The sequence below is a fragment of the Rousettus aegyptiacus genome, unplaced genomic scaffold, assembly GCF_014176215.1.
Source record: "Rousettus aegyptiacus isolate mRouAeg1 unplaced genomic scaffold, mRouAeg1.p scaffold_m13_p_6, whole genome shotgun sequence".
In the NCBI taxonomy this organism is placed as follows: domain Eukaryota; kingdom Metazoa; phylum Chordata; class Mammalia; order Chiroptera; family Pteropodidae; genus Rousettus; species Rousettus aegyptiacus.
This window is the reverse complement of record NW_023416309.1, coordinates 79,990,233-80,010,561: the sequence shown is the minus strand read 5'-3', so window position 1 is coordinate 80,010,561 and position 20,329 is coordinate 79,990,233. Positions and strand designations below refer to the sequence as shown.

Here is a 20,329-nt window from a genome sequence, read left to right as displayed (position 1 = left end):
AGAAATGGACAAGGAGTTAACAAGCACCTGGGTCTAGAGAGTCAGGGCATCCAAAAGGGGAGTGTCAGCTCCCTGCCTCGACACCTACTAGACTCTAGCATCAAGACATATTCTCCAGGGAAGGAGGACAGGGCTGGGGAAGGGGGCTGGATACCCAGCCAAGAGGGACCCCTCCCCCAGGCACACGGCTCTGGGCTCCCTGAAGGAACAGGCCTCACTGTGCTTGACCCCTCTGTAGAGCCCTTCTTCCCTTTCTTGAAGTGGAAAGACCACTGTGAGGGCCCCCAAGCTACCATGGAGCACTCTTCCATAGGCAGGTGCTCCTTCCAAAACACACAGACACACACAGTCTGGCCACCAGCCTCAGGAAAGAGGAGTGCCAGGGACAGAGGAACCACACACGAGGGGTGGCATTACAGGAGCTGTGAAGATCCTCTCAAGCCGCTGGTGGGCCTCCTCTGCGGGGGTCAGCTGGACCTCGGTGGCAGCTTCTGCCTGGAGGTTAAATCCATATTAGTCATGGCCAGGGAAGTGGTGGGGGCACAGCATGCCAAGCTTCTGGCCTAGGAAGCCACTAGGACTCAGCAAGTAAGTGAAGTAGAGTCAGGGAGGCAAGCCGGGCACCAATTTGAGTTTTTAAACTACTAGATGAGAAAAAAGAACAGCTTTCTGCAAGTTCTGGGGTTAGTTCTTCCCACCGTCCTAACCATTCAGCACCAGGACAGTCCTGTTCTCCTACACACCCTCTGGCTCTTGCGCCATCACCCCAAGTGACAGTGGCTGAACTCCAAGTTAGAGCTCTTCTCAGCCCCTCAACTCCAGCCTACTGAGAGGTGGGAGGAAAGGGAGCTGGAGGGAGGGCAGCTGGCCTAGAACAGAAACACGACACACTCAGCTCCTCGGAGGCTCTTCTCAGACTGATGGTTTGCTTCATGCCCTGCCCATCAGGCCAGAGATACCCCTGCCAATGCCTGTTTGCCAGAAGGTCACCTCCCTGATTCAGAGTGGGCCAGGAGGGGTGGGGAAAGCTACAGCTTACTCCTCTCTAGGTTCCTCAAAGCCTGAGAATGGAATGGGAGTATGGCAAATTCTGGATGGAGCCTTAGGAATCCCAGGAGGGCCTCTAGGGCTGGGAGACAGGACAAGCCTTAGGCTTTTTTGCCTTGCCCCTCATCCCTTTGCCCCTCCCCTTCTTGCCAGAAGGAGCATGCAAGAGCACAGAGAAGCAGTGGTGAAACCTGATGTGCCCCTCCACATACCCATACCCACACCCACCCCACAGGGCCTCAGAAAGGTCTACAAAATGGGAAAGCTTAAAGAGAACTGTCCCCAACCCAAGAACCAGCCAAGCAGGCATCACCTTCCAATGGAAGGGGTTAGACTAATCGTCCTTGGGCCTCCCCTCTGCCTCTTAGCCTCCTGTCCCACACAGAAGAAAGACATTTTATGGAGAGACAGGGCCCCAGATCCAAAGGGAGCCCACTGTGTTCATTAGCCACCCAGGCTCAGGGCTCCTCAAGAGTCCTGCTGCCAGAGGGGACTGCTGGCAGGCCTGAGGAAGGTAGCGATGACAATGATGATATTAATAACTACTGTTATTAGCACCGCTATGACACTGCCATTTATGGAGCACCCTCCACACCAGGGACTGGCCTGGGAGCACTGACTGCCTGAATCATTTTTAACCTTCATAGAAACACTCCGAAGCAGATATCATCCCTTATTTGCAATTCCAAAATCCAAAGGTCCCCCAAACAAAAGATTTTTCTTAACTATTTTGGTGGCAAAACCTGTTTATATTCTACCCTCCTGCAACATGAACATTCATAGGTTTTATTAAATATTAATAGTATTTAATATTTATTAAATGTTGGGTTTGGTTACGGGTTGCTGCTCATTATATACAGTTCTAAAATATCCTAAAATACAACAATATGATATCCTAAAATACAAAAATAACTAATTTCCAAAATAGTTCTGGCCTTAAGGGCTTCAGAGAAGGGACTATGGACCTGTGTCGTCCCCGCCTGACAGATGAAGGCTCAGAGATGGGACCTTCTTATTCCTGCACGGGATAAGTGGCTGGGATGTGAACGTACACAGGCCACTCGACTTCAGAAGTTCTGTCTTTCCACCCTAGCACTGATCTGCTAGCGCACTGGTCCTCGACTTGGGGTCTGGAGCCTCAAACTGACCCCATGTAGCTGGGGACCAGGCCTCAACTCCTTCAGAACAGCAGCATGCTGGTTAGCAGATCCTATCCCTAAGCTTAGGCCACCACGAGCTCTGGCATTCAGTCCAGGAAAGCCATGCAGCTCTGCCATCGGCAATGGCCTGGGCCCAGCCTCTCAGTCATGCGGGGCTGCAGAGACATGGGGAAGCTGGTTGTGAGGGTGCCTGGCCCTTAAGCAAGGATGGTGAACAGCATGAGAGGTTAGTGACACACTCGGGTACCTCCTGCTGCACGTCAGGGACTGGTGACTTGGACTGCTGCAATCCAGTGAGGTTCAGCTTCGGACTGGCAGAGCCTGGGTCAGCCAGCTCTTCTGATGGGGATAGGGAACACTGCTTCTCTGGGGTTCCAGGCTTGGTGGGGGAGACTGGCTTGGCTGAGGAGTCCACCACCTCTGGGAAGCCTGGTTTTCCTGAGGAGCCTGGCTCCTGGCTAGAGGGCTTCTCCCCCTTCCCAGGAGACTGCCTGCTGCGGGGCTTGTGGTCCTTGCCCCGGCCCCGAGACATCAGGCTCCTCAGGCCCACGGAGAGCTCATCCTTGGCTGTCTCCTTCTTTGCTTCAGGCTTAGGTGGAGCAGGTGGAGCAGGGGGAGGTGGTGGAGGTGGTGGCTTGGGACCAGAAGCTGCCTTTTCTCCCCTCTTGCCTCGAGCTGGGTGCTCAGGGGATTTGACCCCTTTGCTCAGAGTCTCCCTGGTGCTCCCAGGCTCCTCACCAGGCATCACCCTGCTCACCACCTTCCTCACTGCATTTGCTACTCTTTTCCGGGATAAGCCCGGGGTTTCCTCACTCGAGGCTTCTGATGAGGCAGCCCCCAGGCCATTCATGGCAAGTGTGGGTGCAGGGCTCTTGGTTTCTGTAGATTCAGAGTTGGTGGGAGGCTGAGGACTCCTAGATGGGCCACTGCTGTCCTTTGAGCTGCCCTCTAGCTACAGTCACAGATACAGGTAGATATTAGCATGAGCCCCTGTGCCCCTGCCCACCCCATGCAGAGGAAGTAAGAAGCATGACCTCACACCTAGCCCTGGAACAGACCATCTACTTATGTGCCAAATAACATAGCTCCAAGAGGCTTTCCATCCAGCTAGGACAACTGCATCTAAGAGTGTGGCTTCTCCCATAAAGCACAAGCAGGTTCTGCTGTTACCTGCTGTTTATCTCCAGGCTTAGCATGGAGCTGTGAGATGCCAGCACAGAGGGCCTGGAGACCATGCGGTGCCTCAGGGTTGCTGGCTTTCTGTCAGGGCAGCAACCAAGGCTGAGTCCCGGAGAGCCCGCTCCCTCACAGCCCAAGCACAGCAGAGATGGAACATGGAGAGGTCAAACAACCAAATCCGATCATCAATCCTAGGCCTTACTCCGGGGCTTCCCGGCTTTGTGGTCCCTTCTATCACCTGATTTTCTGGGCAGCCAGACCCGAGCCTACTCATCCTGACAAGAACAGAATGGCCCCTTCCCTTCCTCTTCTCACTTTCCTCCTGTCCCCTCTAACTGCAGTCGAAGACAACAGTAACCGCTAACACTTATGCAGTGCGGATTATGGACCAGGCAGTCTTCTAAGCACCTTACATGTAATTTTCACAAAAAATCTGGCATACTCCAAGGTCCCTCCCATCCATATCTCAAACACATCCCTTTGAAATCACAGGCTGGCCTTGCAGGATTGGTTATAGATCAGGCAGAAGTCGCAACGCCTGGCTAATCAAATCTCCATCCAAGGACGTGGGGGAGCCGAGACAGGCACTATCTGGGGTAATGACATATGGACCAATTTTGTGACCCAGCTCTGCTTCAGGGCCCTGGGCACTCCCACCCGCTGTGTCAACAGGAGCCCTTTCCTAACTACACATCTCTAGACCTGGCTCTTCTGAAACTGTCTCCCCTTTCTTGCCTTAAACGAGCCCAGGTTTTTTCAGGGTTTCTTTCCCAAGGCAGAATAACTTGGGTGGGGGATGTCTAGGGGGGCACTGGGAAGCTGGAGCCTGCCTCCAGGTCACCCGTACCAAGCGGCTGACAGGGTCTTGGGAAGAGACAGCAGCAGCTGCAGCGAAATTCCTCGGTGCCCTTGTCTGGTGCCACCCAGAGCAGGATGAAGAGTCCTAACAGCTGAGCTCTCATATGGTGCTCCTGACCTAACAGTCTGCCCATTTAAGCCTCTCTAGTCCCAAAGGTTCAGGAAACCAGAACTAAAGGTAGGAACTAAAGCGGGTGGAGTTCTTTGGGGGAGGTCCGCAAAGTGCCTTGGCATTCCCATTTCCTTTCTCAACACACCCCAGGCTAGCACCACATAGGCTGTACTTCCTGCCCCTTTACTGCCATTCCCTCCAGCCACCCAGTACAGGAAGTGGCACCCTACTACACCTGCCTGATCTGTGGAACTGTCTCCCAGGCTAGCCTATGGAAGGCACACCCACACACAGGGATCTCACAGAAGCACTTACAGCCCCTTCCTCCTTTCCAGGAGGGCCAGGCTTCAGCAGAGTTCTGTCTTCCTCTTTCACCTGAGGGAGCAGACAAAGAAGTCACTGGCAAGTCAGGGCTGGGGGACCCAGCACTAAAACTGCAGAAGGCAAGCATTGAGGGGGCTGTCTCCCTGAGGGGCAGAGCTCCTCAGTGTTCAGAAGTACTAGAGCTACAGACCTAGGCAACAGATATACTGTCCTGGGGTCAAAACTGTCCAGTGACAACTTTAAGAATGAAAAGTCTCTGTGGGGTGAAAGCCAAGTACACTTGCCCTTAGTGAGCAGTCACGTGGTCCACTGGGGCTGTCCAAAGAGGTCCACCCATGAGAGTGACATCATGGCCTTGGTTACAGGTTGGATAGAAAGATCTAGCTAATTCAACTCGGTCTAAACTGCAAGAATCACTCCTAGCTCAGACAAGAAGTGGTCTGAACAAGAGCCCGCTGACCTAGTGACTGCAGAGAGGGAATAAGCCCAGTGTTGGGGCCAGCAGAATTTGATGTAGGTGGCCCCATTAGGCTGGCTCTGGCTTGCTTCTAGGCTCCATACAATTTCCCCCAGCACAGAGACCGAGTGTCTTCCCAACCAGACGCTGAGCTCTGACTGGAGGCAGGAAGTGGGGTGGAGACAGGGATTCAGGAGGCCAAATATCTTCCCAACCTCAGACCCACAAAACTGCCAACCATGCAGCTTAGCCAGGGAACCTCAAGATGAGGGGCAGGGTGTGGAGAAAGGAAATATGCTTGAGCTCTGGCTGCTCTGTCCAGGGGTTGTGCTCAGCCCAGGAGCTAGCTGGCCAGAGTCAGAGGGGAGGAGCAGAGTCAGGGGCCAATGGCAGATATTATAATGCATCTGGGAAAAGGACAGACAATATAGATGCTCTGAAGGTTCTTTCAGTTGAGACTGGCTCAAAATAGACCCAGAGGGGCTGGGCCTCCGTCTGAGAGAGCTGTCTCTTCGCCCCCTCACTAGCATCTCTACCTCCAAAAGCTCAGGTAGTCCTAGTGGATTTCATTTCTCTTCTTTATTCAGTCACTTAGGACTACAGAAAAAGACAGGTCCGTTACCAGTCCTACCCCACTCTTGGCATGCCTTTCTTTACAGGCACAATGCAGTAGGAGCTGGAGAAGGAGTCTCTGATTCCTAAAGGAAAAGATCCTTAGAGTCATGTTAATTATCCACCTGGGAGGACTCTCCGTTTGTAACCAGCTTCCGGCTAATTTTGAGCTCTAATTAGCAGTGCCTAGGGCACTGACCAGCATGATGGCTGCTGCAGTTGTAACGCTGCATCTTGCTCGTGGAAATATTTTCAGTGGGCTCAAGATTCAAAGTTAATTCACACTGCCAAGGTCAGAGGGAGGAAAGGCAATTCATCAGAGTGGACTCTAGTGCTTAGAAATTAAGATTGGAGCAGAGAAAGGGAAGGGAGGGGCTGGTGGAGAGGGAAGGAAGAGGAGTGGCAGACACTAGATCTGCCTGTGGCCCCCACGGATGCCCATCCCTCACTCCACCCCCACCCCCATGGCCCCCCACAAATGCCCATCCCTCACTCCACTCCCGCCCCCAGGGACCACACCATGCACTAGCTCCAGGGCACACAGGTTAGAGGGGCAGCAAGTGCACACAAACCACACACACACACACACACTCATTACTGCACACAGTGCTGTTAGCTTGGGCACAGGGATGGCCCAGATTCCAAGTCCACTCCACGTCCTTCACCAGCTCCAAATCTGTCCTCCTCCCTCCAGTGGCTTGAGCTTGGGACCCCAAGAGTCTTACCCAAGTGGTGAGGCATTGGGAAACACCGGCTGTCGCCCCAAATATCTGGGATACTAGGCCCAGCTCTGAGCTCAGCTCTGGATTTAGCCTGAGGCTGACTCACTACCGCCCCTCCCCCCCACTCGGCCCCCGCAAAGGGCTCTGTCTGTAGTAGGTCATTGCCCAGCTGGGAACTGTGAGCAGCAAAGGCACGCCCAGGTCTGAAGCCTGAATCACCCTCTGGACCCAGGCAGCCAGAGGCCTGGCTCCTTCTCCTACCTTCCACAGCCCACCGGACCCAGGGAGACCCAGTTCCGAGATCTCATAGCCAAAGTCAGTCCCAGCGGTACCTCTACAGCAGCCCACATTTCCAGAGGTGAGTTAAAGCAGTAGAGGTGGGGGTGGGTGGGAAGGGGGTGTGGGAAGGCTGTGGAAGAGTTAACTTGGAGGGGCACCAGTGGGACAAAAGGCAGCTCAGCTTGTTAGAGGTGGAGCTCAGGGGAGGAGCATGACTCAGCGGCATGAGCCTATACAGAGAGAAGAGTGAGCTCACTGGCCCCCTGGTCATTCTCGGCAGTCCCCAAATACACACACATGCCGCAGTCCATCTTTAGCTTCCAAAGCTCCCTCTCTCACACCCAGTCTACTGTCTGCACACACCATGCCAAGCACATAGGAAAAGTGTAAAGATTTTGAAATCCAACTTTCCTTTTGCTCCCAGAAGGCGAACCTTGATGAAAAGGCCATAGCACTGAAAGTAGCCTGCACCCTGGGTCAGAGAAGAAACGGGGGTGGCCAGGGTCTCGCAGGGGCTCGGAGTCTTCCTAAAGGCCAGGACCTGCCAGGACAAACACTGTGGGCAACAGGGGAAAGGCAGGATGGAGCAGAGAGGGAAGGATTACGAAGCTCAAAAGATCAGAGGAGTGAGGAATAAAATATTAGAAGGGGAAGGCAAGGTAGAGTACAGAATTTAGAATTTCCTGCCCTTGGAAGCTGTGTGCCCTTGAATAAACCACTTCACTTCTTTGGGCTTCTTTGTAGAATTAGAAAGTGAACTAGTCTAGATAATGGCTAAAGTTTTTCCTAGGTCTGGCACCCTAAGAGTGTGGGTGGGGAGAGGCACTCAAGCCCTCAATTCAGGAACCAAAGTTCCTGTGACCTGGGAGGGGACTGAGGGAGCTGCTCTAGGACCCAAGCAACTTTGCCTTTTGCCTGCAACACACCATTCCCTACCAGGGGTAAGAGGCCTGGAGAACATAAAGCCATCCCTAGAGGACCAAACCTGTTCCTCTTGAAAATCACTAGGTAGAATCTGCTTTAACCCAAGGAGAGACGTCATCCAAAGAAGCTGTTCAATTCAATGGTATTTAAGAACTGGTTCATTTTTATTACTGTTTATAATGATTTAACAGCGAAAAATTAAAAGAAATTTTGTTTTTAATGAGTTATTTTTAATTTGCTTTGCTGACTTTTCTATTTTATTACCTAGTTCATATCCTAGAGACTTTAAGTTTGTTTAATTAACTCATTTGTTCTTTGATCTCCTGCTCCAGGTTTCCTTCTGTCCGGAGGAGCACATCTGCCCTAGGGTGTAAGGACACCATTCACACTTGGGCCAGTTCCTTCACATCAGCTGTTCCTTATGAGCATCATTCTGAACACAAACGTGGGGTTGTCCCCAGAGGAAATTCGCTCTGTGGCTTTTGTGCAGAATTGCCCAGGTCTTTATCCTCTCTTCCTTATCACTGAATTTTAACCAAGATTTGCTTAAGATCAAGAATAACCTATCTTTATCCAATACAGAACAGGTAAGGAACTCAGTCCCAAAGATGGTGGCATTGTCTCTGCTACAGTCACCTGCAGAGCTGGGAACTGTTGTCTTTCTGGAGCAAGGGTGGTTGGAAGCCAAGGCCTCTCTTCCTGACCTGTTCCCTCTCTACAGAGTTCATCCATTTCCAACAACAGCATTATCTACTGACTATGGAACAACTTTCAATTAGATGGACTCTGTAAACTCCATAAAAAAAATAATAATAATATATGTTTTTCGAGTATAAATCTTATAATGGTCTCATGACATGAGAATTATTGTGATTCCCATTTTACTGATGAGGAAAAAGACTCAGAGATTAAGTCACAATGCTGGTAAGTGGTGGAGCTGGGATTTGAACTCAAGTTGCTCTGACTGCAAAGCCTGTGCTGCTCTCTTAGAGGCCCATCTTTTCGGCTGTATTAGGCAGGGTCAGAGGGGCTAATTTACCCTTAGTTTCAAACTCTGGCTAATATTCTGAATCATCATCGAGGTTCAGGAGGTCCGGGTCAAGCCAAAGCACAGATTAACAGGATGGCGTTCGCTAGTGTCCAACACGCCCAAATGAGTTTCTGGACTTGCGAAGGGAGACCCTACCACAATCCCACCACTTGCTGAGATTCTGACCTCCTTCCTCTCTGGCACTTCTGGCCTCTTCTCTTGAAGAAGGGAAGAGAAACTAATGCTCACTGTATACTTACTATGAGCCAGGCACAGTGGTAGGCACTTCAGACTGTTTCCATTTAATCTTCACAACAACTCACTTTCTAGATAAGGAAATCAAGAGGGTGAGTACTTTGCTGAAGACACTCACTGTAGCTAGTAAGTGGCAGCCCTGGGATTCACAACCAGGATGGATCTTGGTGAGCTGCTTGTGTGTCTATAAAGTTCCTCGAACTCTGAGTACCTCAAGGGCAGGACTCTCTTTTACCCATCATACTGTGGACACTTAATAAATGCTTGTATGACAGTGCTGCAATGGGGGTTCTTTATGCAAACCTCCTCCCCCAGCTGTGAAGTATGGAGAATAACACTTGCCCATCCCGATTCCTAGGGATGTGGGGGAAAAAAAGGGAGGTATAAGCTCTAAACTTAGCAACAATAAATAGATAGTAAACTCAGTGCCATGGGGTTGTGGCGAGGGCTGGGACACTGAAATTGTTTATTAGCTCTTTGTGGAGCAACGATAGTATAAAATACTTCATCCGTTGGCCTTGCCATCCCATCTTCAGGAATGTATATGCACTGAGCTGACTTAGAAAAAGGAAGAGAACGAAAAAAACCTGCAAACCCACGCAAATATTTTAAAAGATGTACTCTATAATAATAGCGCCAAATTGAAAGCAACCCAAATGCCTAGAATTAGGGGAGGGTTGGGTAAACTATAGTACTTTGGTACAATGCACTGTTATGTTGTCATTTAAACTAACAAATACGTGGACAATGTAGCCATATGGAAAACTCCACCAAAAATATCATCAATTCAAAAAAACTGGAACCTAAATAATATACAGTGATCATTAATAGTCTTGTAAAGTGCATGAAGTAGATACAACAGAAACACTTGCTATTTATTTTGTTATATATTTGCTACTTACTGTTTATTTCTACTGTAAAGATGACTAAATAGTCAATAAAAAAGAAAATGCAGAGGAGATAATAGTTAAAAATATTTGTTCTCAAAGAGGAGAAACCCAAGAAATGTGCCGAGGGACCCTTCTACACTCAGCCCCAGAAGACTTCTAACACTAAGGGAGCTGGGCCAGGCTAGGTTTTACCCTCTGCATTGCCAGAAAGGACTATCTGCTCTTAACTTACAATCCTCTGAGCTCCTCACAGGAGAAACTGGGGCAAATGCCCCCAGGACAGTCGTTCCACCCACCAGGTACCCTTTCAGGCATGGAATGCCCAGCCAGGACAAATGCATCCAGGTCCAAGTGCCCATGCCAGATGTCCACATACTGTGAAACTCCAAGGGCAGTAAGTGCCCTGAGAGAACATGCCTAGAAAACGAGAAGATCCCCCTGCCTGTGCCCAAGGGAACTCGGCACATCTCCCCTTTGCCAACACACATATTCTGGGCTTCTCATTTGGGGAAGAAAGACAGCATCCTCCTCTTTCTCCTTTCCCCATCTGAGGTGCAGAAGGTAGGTCCCAGGTGACCATTTCCCTGCCAATCCTAACCTAGCACCAACTTATGTAAGGACTGGGGTGGAGGCAGGAAGAAGGTGTAGGGAAGAAATAAGATCCCTGTATTAAGTGCCAGGCACTGAGCTGAACTCTTTACAAGCATCGTCTCATTTAACCCCCACAACATCCCTCTGAAGTAAATACTGGTATGAGTCCTACTTTACAAATGAGCAAAAGGAGGCTCAGAAATGACATGCCCAAGGCCTCACAGCAGTAAGTAGCACATGAGGACTCACATCCAGGTCTGTCCTCCAGCAAGAATCTGAGGCTCACTCTATGAGATGAAAGCAAACCCTGCCCTCCATCTGAGTTCACCTGTACTGATGTCCTTCCATGACATCGCCTGCCATAACAACAATTTGGGTAGAAAGCCGGGGTTTCCATAGATGATCTGCCTCTCCACCCAAGATCTGACCAAGCTGCTTGAGAATAGCGGTTCTGCAGGGAGTGGCCTGAAGGCCACACTGCCACACAGAGAGGGAGGGTGAGGAGAGCCTGGCAGGGACATCATGGCCCCTCTGGTCCTGCCTCCAGTGAGACCCCTCCCCCACCCCAGGGCGGAACAGAAAGCAGCCAAGCAAGGGCCTGCAAGACAGCCTGGAGGAAGCAGGTGCACTGGAATGGCTTCCTGCTGCCACCGTATTTGCAGAGGGCCAGGGTTTCCTTCTCTAACGGCCAGACCTGCTGGAAGCCTCTCTTCCCCGGAGACACTCATCGCCCCTCTGCAGGGCACTCTGTTGTCTGTCTGGCCATCCTCACGCATGGTCCCAAATCTGCAACCCGGTACTGGTGGCCTGGTGGCCCCAGGTTGAGAGGGCTGGGGAGTCGACTAGACCAGGAAGCACCCGCCTGTCAGGGTGAGGAGTCTCTCTGGCCCCACCCTCGGCCTGCCCACAAACCTCGATCCTGGTGCCGGTTTTGTGGCTGGGCTGGGACAGTCCTTGGGCACAAAGAGACACAAATGATCACAGGCACATCTCAGGCTCCCAATACACCTCTGCACCCGGCCAGCCCACACACTGCCAACTGCTGACACAACCGAATACCTAACTCTTGGTGGCTGGGCGGGGTGGCACAGGGGGTAGCAGAGCAGACTAGGAGGCTGCTAGGTCTCTCCTCACTTGCTTTTTTAAGGAACTTACTCCTCTGGAGTAATCTCTGCTAAAAAAGAGACCTACAGACAGACAGGATATCCCCAATATGGCATCTGTGGCCCTTCCAAGTATCTGACCCAAAGAAATGAAGAAGGTGGTGCCGAGTCCACTCCTGCGGACAGTGAAAGGAGGAGACCCTGACAACCCCAAGGGCCACCCCTCTTGAGTCTCTCTCTCTTGTCTCACAGGAGGAGGAGTGGGTAGAGGACTACGCTGGCAACACAAACCAGGGACAAGACTTCCAAAGGCCTGGGAGGTGCTGGGGTTCCAGGTCCTGGAAGAAGACAGCATTCCAAGGAATGGAAGCCTTAAGCACTAATGGTTTGTGGGGAGGGTGTGTCACAGCCTGTGGGGAAGCTGATGCAGTCTCAGGACACTGAGGTTTGGAAGATGGTGCCTCCTCTGAAGCTCCCAAAGTCCTGAGTCAGCCCCAGCAGCCCCGGCCCTCACCTCGGAGGCCTCATGAGGCTCAGTGGTAAGGCTGCCTGGGCTGGGTAATTCCCTCCCCTCCAAGAAGCTCAGAGAGGAGCCTCCAAGGATCTCCCACTCCTCCCCCACCACATCAGCCACATCTGGTGAAATAACAAATAGGCTCCTCCTTCCCTAAATGAGGAAACAACATGAGGAGCCTAGGGCATTTCCGGGGTGGGGGTCAGAGGGACACACTCACCCGCATGGCCTGGTTAGGTACAGCCCTGAGCAAGGAGACTCTTCTCCGATGCTGCTCCGTTAGCAGCTCAAAATAGCACTGGCTGCAGCCCCGCCCCCGTTCCCCTCCTTCTCCTCAGGCCCCTCCCATCTGGAACTGCCCAGCCCTGGCTAGAGCCAGACCCAGAGTGAGTAGCCTAAAGAACTGTGGGTACCAGGTAAGCTGCCTGGAGGGAGAGGGTGTGACAGCGTGCACAGTAGGGAAGAAGGAGGCTCTAAGAGTAAGGGCTTGGATGAGGGGCAGGTAGCGTTGGGGGGTTAGGGGAAAGGGACTGGGAGGGTGGGACTTTCCTACTGACACACACCCAAGCTCCAGGACAGCTGAGCTGATATGGCCCCTAAAAATAGCAGAGGAATTTAAGACTTGCGCCCCCGCCCCACAGGCCAGGATCAAGACAAGCACATATGCGTTCATGTACACATACACACACACATACACACGAGCACACATGAACACTCAATCACAGCAGTGTTCTTCAGAATACACAAATCATAGGGTCACCCCAGCCATCTAATTACTGCGGCAGAGGCCAAGACAACTGGTAACATCACAACCACTACAACACACAAGGCCCACTGCACACTGTGCCCAAACAGCAGCTGCACAGCCGTCCTGTGAAGTCCAGCAGGAGCAGAGACCTATATTATCAGTCTGAGGCCCACTGTTGCTGCCTCGTTATAATAGATACACTGGGGTCATGGAATCAAGTGCACTCTGTGTATACAGCCCTCTCCCCACACGGGCAGTGACTGTGCTGGCATAGAGGAGGGTGAGGTAGGTGGGGGTGTGGTAGGTGGAGCTTGGCTTTGAAGACAAAGGAAATTGTGGGTGTTTGGCCAATGAGCAAGGGCTGTTGGTGAAAAGTCAGGGCTCCTCTCAAAGAGAAACCATGGCCCAGCTGTCCAGTTAGCATCGCAGAATGCTCAGACCTAGGCTGGGGACCCTAGAGAGGCTGAGAGAGGAGCTGGGAGCAGGCAGGAAGGACAGGCCCTTTGAAGCTGTCTCAGAAGCTGTCAGCTCTGCAGAGAAAAGGAAATAGTCACTGCCTCTCTCTTCCTCTTCAAGAAAAAAAATAATGGTGGAGTGGGGTTGGTAGGAAGCCCTGGAGCAGAGCTATCTCCCAACCAATGCCCAACCAGGGTGGCCGAAGACCCCCAGACCTGTCACCCAGGCCAGTCCTGTGAGCCCCTTGGATCCTGTAAACAGTATCACTTTCTCTATAACAGGTTGGAAAACACTGCCTGAAAGGACAAAGCCCAGCTCTGCCTCTTACCTACTGCTTACTGCAAGCACAGCTACCCTGGGCCATTAGGACACTGGGCTCCCTCCCGGCTCTGCTTCCGACGAGTGGGTATCTTCCCCAGAAGATGGTCTGCCCCTTCTGGGGCATGTTCTGTGTCACAGGTCTTCGCATCCCTGGTGCTTACTTGAAACAGTGATGCCAACCTTAGCTGGACACTGAAATCCCCTTTGGGACTTTAAAATATTAATGCCTGGCTCCCCCCTGTCCCTCCCTTTCTGATTTAATTGGTCTGGGAGGGAGGCCTGGACACTGAGATTTTTTTAAAGCTCCCCAAGGTGATTCTTATATGCAGTCAAGGCTGAGAACTGCTCAACTCAAAGGCCAGTATAAGGCCTAGTGCCGAGGTACCCATTTGTTTTGTCGATGAGTGAATCAGTGAATGAATGAATGAATGAATGAATGACTTAGCTGTGTCACTATGGGTAGGCGGCTTAAATTTTCCCCATATGTAAAATGAGGATTATGCTGCATTGTCTCTTTCACATGGTTAGTATGACTGGCGAAATCTCAGTGAGTGAAAGGGCTACGGTTTTCAGTGCATGTTCCCAGACCTGCAGCATCGGTATCATCTAGGAATTTACTAGAAATGCAAATTCTAGGACCCCTTCCTAGACCCACTGAATCAGAAACTCTGGACATGTGGCCCAGTATCTGTGTTTTAACTCGGCCTCTAAGTGAATCTGAGAACCACTGCTTTGAAGGAATTATTTCTAGTGTACCATGGTTAAGTTAGTGAGATGTCCAGAGCCAGACTGTCTGGTTCAATCTTGGCTCTTCCATACAGTAAACTAAGCAACTTAATCCTGGGCTTCAGTTTCTTCATCTGTAAAATGGGAAATCATAGTGTCTATCAAATAGGGTTATTATAGGTATTAAATGAATTAGTACTTGCAAAGCTCTAAGAACAGTATCCAGCACATAAGTTTTCAATAAGTTTTAACTATTATTATCTATCTGTGATCTTTAGGGGGAAAAAAGAGGCATTATAAGCAAAATTACCAGGTAACTGAAGCCTACACCCTTTAGGAACAATATATTTCCTATCTTCAATAGTTTTCTAAGTTCTACTGCTATTTCCAATCACAAAAATAAAATTTTTATAGACTCTCTTTCTCAAGTAAAACACTGAACTAATAATCTCAAATATCTCAAACTCTGAGCTTCCTCTGTTGAACCCGATTGCTTCTACTCCACCCTGTTCCAAAGGGCAAGTCGTCCCCATGCAATGACTCCTGATTTCCTAACCTGGCTTCTGCCCCGCCCCCTGGCCCGGCAATGCCCCCAGCCACTCTCAGAGGACAACAGCTCAGTGTAAGTACCACAGTCAACATGAAGTCTCACTATATGCCCATGTTAGGAAGGCCAGACATCCCTTGTGTCCATATATCTGCTTTTTAGTTCTTTTGTCCCCTACCTCTGTCAGGCTATATCAGCTGTCACTCTGCTTGTCAGCACGCCTATCTCTAGCAGTCTCACTTCTTCCTAATGAGCTGTTGCTGCCAAAGGTTAGAAAACCAGATAACTGAGCCTGAGAACAGAGTCCAGAGCAGAGCGAGTGAGATGTCAGAGCCTGCTGGCTCTCCTGTGAGTGAAGTGCCTAGGTTTTCACATACAGACTCGGTGTCCTCTACTCTGGCTGCTCAAGGGCCTTCTTAGGCCCACCTCTCATTCAGCAGTGCTCTAGAAGATGATTTCTGGATGTTTGAGGTGTCACTGTATCTGCACAGTCTTGTTCTGAATTACTAGTAGCTACGTGACCATCCACTCCTTTCCTATTCAGATGAGGATCCTGTCAGTTCTGTCTCTGAGATGACTGGTGTTACAGATGGAACTCATCTCAAATTGGTTTCACTTTCCTTCATGAAAAAGGTGGACCTCTTCATTCAGAGGGGAAATCTGAGGCCTTGGCAACCTGCTCAGCTTCACGCACAACCACAACCAGTCCCTCTGCTGCTCACGGGTTGGTGCTGTCTCAGGGCCTGATCCATGTCTCAGTAAGCTCAACTGATGGTTCGGGGTGGGGGGTGGGGGCGGAGCATGTGATCACTCCCACGACCAGCCAGAGCAGACCACCTTCAGGACCCTTGGCCTGACTCCAAAGTCAGGCCCCTCCTTGCACGTCACCTTCACTTTCCTATCTCCCTCTCCTCAGCTCACCTGGCTTTCACTCTCTCAGGCAGGTCTTCCCACAGTTGCCTTCCCTCATCGCTAGCCCTGACTGATGAATGCTTCTCCACCAGCCCCTCTACCTTCCTAAACTTCCCCATCTCTCAAAGTCCATCTTAAGTTCCACCTCCTTTATGAAGCCTTCCCCCAAATCCAAGGCCTACATGGTAATGTAGTGAAGAAGCATGGACTCATAGTCAGATACACCTGGGTTTGACCCCAGCACAGCCTTTTTCTTGATGTCTGACCTAAGGGAAAGTTACTCAGCTTATTAAGTTTCCATTTTTTTTTTGGAGTGGGGTTGTGAGAATTTTAAAAGAAAGTACATGTTAAACACCAGGCAAATTGTAGGTAGTGATTAAATTATAATTTAAAGCCATAGCATTCACTGTCTACACCTGAGCATCACTACTTATGTATGGTAGTTATTGATTATACTTACTGTGGTGCTCTATTAGATACAGTGGAGTCACATACTACATGGGGTTAGATTCTAAAGTCAGCATGTAAGGCAAAAACAGAATATAGTCAAAATTACTCTTAAAAATCCCTTAAATTGTCTATGGCCATGCTATCCTGAACAAGCCTGATCCCATCTGATCTTGGCTGCTAAGCAGGGTCGAGCCTGGTTAGTACTTGGATGGGAGACCACCTAGGAATACCAGGTGCTGTAGGCATGAAAAATAAGATTGTAAGCTGACAAGGTCCTTGCAATCTGTAAGGTCAACCAAGAGTTGCCTCGCCTAAAGAAAAAAAATCCTTTAAATTGCCTACAAATTATAGTATACATGGTTTTGTATACATTATTCTATATATCTACATAAAAGCATAATGTATAGTCAAGGGCAGCTTATAACAAAAATACACAAAATACAATGTTTACTATTTTAGACAACAGTATTACGGGTTCTTATACAACCATATAGTTGAATTTATTGAAGTTTAATGTGTATATACCGCGACTATACAGTATAAACTAATGTTTTGATAATAATCTATTTGTGTCATATGTTTAAGCCTTCTTTCCCTGGACGGCAGGGACCATTTCCTACTTCTTTTAGATCCCATCCTATTCCCCAGCACTAGGACGGACCATAGCTGGTGTTCAAATCCATTGAGTTTAACTAACTGATCTGAAAGGTACAGGTACGAAAATCCAGGTGGAACAGAATGGGGAACAAAGGGATATCTAGATAGAGTAATAGCTTCAACTACTCTCCTCTGCAATATTGGTGGTATGGGGTAAGTGAAAGGTCCTTGGCTCTGTTTCAGGCAGGGGGCCAGGCAGAGTGGCCAAACAGAGCTGGGGGCAGGCAAGACAGGAGACTCTGAGAAGTTAAAGAAGTCTTTCACTTATTCAATTAGTAGTGATGCGTAATACCTCAAGGTGAACACTGTGGGGAAGCACAATGCTTGCTTCTTTTTCAGCCCCCACACCACTAGACTGAGCTTGAGGCTAGAGGGAGATAGTTTGGAAAACATTAGGCTGAGGTTCTTATTAACATCTTAACAAAAGAATATTCCTCTGACCCTATTTGTCCCACTAGTTCTCCTTTAAACCAAACTCCTTTTTTTTAAAAAAAGCTATAAACATTGTTTCCATAAATGTATACTAATTGTATGATGCTTATATTATTACTAATTTGTAATGTATAAAATGTCACTAATGGAACTTTTTATTTAGGGAAATTCAGGGGTGTCCTGTTTCAAGCACTCAGCTCACAGGGTGGGGGAGGCCTGGAACACTTATGCTTCCTACAGGAGGAGGGCTCCCCACTGTCAAGGTGACAGATGCATTCTCTCAGTTCCTCAACACCAGTGCCTTTCCTCTCTTGGGAAGGGTTATCCTTTATTCCTTATTTGTTTGTTTTTGGTAACAAATCTCTTCTCTCTTATGAAGTACCAGTTTTAGTAGGCAATGATTGGTACCTTTCGAGATACCAAAATTATTTTGAAATTTTACTGGGCATTGATGACCGACCAGTGGATACCAAAGTGGAAGAAGACCGACGACCCCCTTGAAGAAGCCTAGGGATGGCCGCAGGGAGGGAAAGGAGGGCCAAGAGGCAACCTGCCTCGATAAAAGATGCACACTCTGGGCTGGGCCGCCCAGAGCTGGGCCCAGGCACTCCAGCTCTCGGAACTCCTCAGAGTTAGTGCGGGTAAGCTCCGGGCCCACACTACCGCCTGTGCTTCCGGGTCCTGCCCAGCGCCGGCGCAGGGGCGGAGCTGTGGGCGGAGCCAGGCCCAGCACATGCGCCGGAACCCCGGATGCACCCGCCCTGAAGCACCACTGGAGCCCAGCAGAGGGCAGCAGCCCCCTTCTTACGGGCCCACAGGCGCCGAGGCTGCAGGATTTCACCTCCGCAGGGCTGGCCTCTGGGCCCCGCCCCCAAGAGGCACCCCGCAGAGCTCGAGGCTGAGGGAGCTGAGGGGGTTAAGTGGCTCTGTCCTTACCCTGAAGGGACAGGGCAAGAGAAAGCAAAGTATGAGTTCGAGGATGACTTTGCTTTCATTACTGCTCCATCCCCAAAGCCCAAAACAGTCTCTTCATATAGTACACACTCAATAAATGCTTATTGATGCAATAAAATGGATGAAGGGATGACTACGTGAACAAACAAGACTCCAGGGACACCTTGAGCCTGTGTGGTAGGGAGAGGTCTGGGACAAGCGATCCAGAAAGATCAGTGGGCATGGAGTGGCCAGCACCAGATCACTGCTCCAGAGTGGTCACTGAGGTTTAGGGCTCCATACTCTCCCAGCCCCTGCCTTGGCAAACCCAAAGGTCTGCTCAGAGCCTGGTGACACCACACCATCTCATGGGCACAGAGCCCAAGCAGGGATATCTGGGTTTGTTCTCTGCTAAGACCAGAGGTCTGCCCCCTCAGATTCGGGTCCTGGCTGCTTTCAGGGACCACTTGACTGGCAGCTCTAGTCAGACCTCCTGTTCCCTGCTGACTCCTCAGCTTGGGGATTTCCTCATGGCCCCTGGGGATTTCCAAATTGCCTCTGCTTCCTCAAGCTCCCACAAGGCCCAAAGCCAAGGGCCAGGCTTAAGGACGGTTTCCCAAAATCCTCCGCACCCCTGCCCCAAATCCCATCAAGACCTGGGTCACTTCTGAGTCTGCTAAATGCACCACAGACTCAATATTCCCACCCCCTCTGGCAGACATGAGAGAATAAGCATAATGAAGTATTGTTCATAAATGACAACTCTTCTTTATTTCCATAGAAGAAAAAAAGAAAAGCCAGTTTAAGGGTCAGCCATACCAATTCAAAAAATATATCAGGAAGGTCTTCTGGGGTATGAGAATTGGAGGCCTGCGGTGTTTATTCTCAAAGTCAGAGGCTCCTTTAGGAAAGCGGTTTTCTCTAAACACTGAACATTCAAAAAATGTTTGAGGATCTGTGTGTTCACCTCTGCAGGGCCCTACTGGAACTGTTTTTAGGCCTCTTTGAAGTAAAAATAAAGCACAAACCCAATCCCTATAGAAGCAGGAAGGAAGAAGCAAAAGCTTCTACTTTCCTACCAACCCACCACCTCCGCATTAACAGCCCTGGCCAAATCCACTGGGGCATGTGAGCACCTGTGTTTTGACGCCAGGCAGAAAACATGCTTGATGAGTGAGGAAGCACTGCCCCAGTTGTGGTGGCACACAGCCAGGGACCTGTTGGCTTTGGGATATCAGGATTCCAGAGTTGGTGAAGTGTAGAAATTGCCAGAGAGGACAAGACTTCCTTCATGAAAGGAAGGGAAAATGCCACCATCCCGAGCCTCCGCAGGGAGCTGCAAGAGGAGACAAGCCTTCCAGAGCACCTCACCATTTCTTTCTGAGAGCTGTCTAGATTTGCACTGTTCAATATGGTAGCCACTAGCTATGTGTGGCTATTTAAATTGAAGTTAAACAGAAACAGTGAGGATTAAATTAAAACCAAATCAAATTTAAAATTTAGTTCCTTGGTCACACTGGCCACATTTCGAGTGCTCAACAGCCGCATGTGGCTAATGGCTATCAAGTTGGAAAGCACAGACTACAGAACATCTCCACCTTTGCAGAATTCCATCTGGCCTAGAAGACCTTCCTTTTGGCTTGTTCTGGTCATCCTTGCCAAAGACTCCTTCAGGTGTCGCCCTTGACCACCTGCTGTTCTCTCTCACCCCTGCCCCAGAGTCTGCTTAGATTCCTGTCCCCAGGCGCCTGGCCTTGATCTCTAGCCCTCAGAAAGAAGTGGGAGAGGGGACTTTGGCCACACGTTAACACCCAGCCTGAGAGCAGAAGCCTAGGATGCAGAGAGGCTGAAAATGAAAAGGCAAGGCTGAACGGAAGCCAGACCCAACCCCCGACTCCACCCCAGGACATCCCGGGCTTGGGAGAAAGCCCCTCAGTGCCATACAATCCTTCCTTGTTTCTGCAGTCTCTGGACCATGTATGGGTAAGACATCTGGAATGTAGTGGCCTGAGGGCTTCCCCATATCACCCGCTGCTGGGCTCATCTTATATTAGTGCTCCCAAAGAGAGAGGTCCCAGCAGAACCCTGAG

The 20,329-nt window shown here is 50.1% G+C and overlaps 1 protein-coding gene, 1 long non-coding RNA gene and 1 pseudogene across 18 annotated transcripts in view; 2 read left to right on the top strand and 1 right to left on the bottom strand.

The window, feature by feature from the left end:
• The window catches only part of MYO18A (myosin XVIIIA), an 89,944-nt gene that overhangs the window by 47,623 nt on the left and 21,992 nt on the right, over nucleotides 1-20,329 (bottom strand). For 8 of the 17 annotated variants that reach the window (XM_036222072.1, XM_036222073.1, XM_036222074.1 and 5 more), the window contains exon 3: nucleotides 418-495. The exons of 8 other annotated variants lie outside the window; for them this stretch is intronic. In XM_036222072.1, coding sequence (XP_036077965.1) covers nucleotides 418-495 — 78 coding nt within the window. Of the gene's footprint in view, nucleotides 1-417; nucleotides 496-12,277; nucleotides 12,347-20,329 lie in introns of those variants that run through there. One more of the 17 variants, XM_036222071.1, reaches the window with a different exon arrangement.
• On the top strand, nucleotides 6,575-8,516 carry LOC118603781. The gene is made up of 3 exons (XR_004951245.1): nucleotides 6,575-6,829; nucleotides 8,007-8,174; nucleotides 8,257-8,516. It is a non-coding gene; the product is annotated as an uncharacterized LOC118603781 (long non-coding RNA).
• Nucleotides 16,344-16,462, top strand: LOC118604634 (annotated as a pseudogene).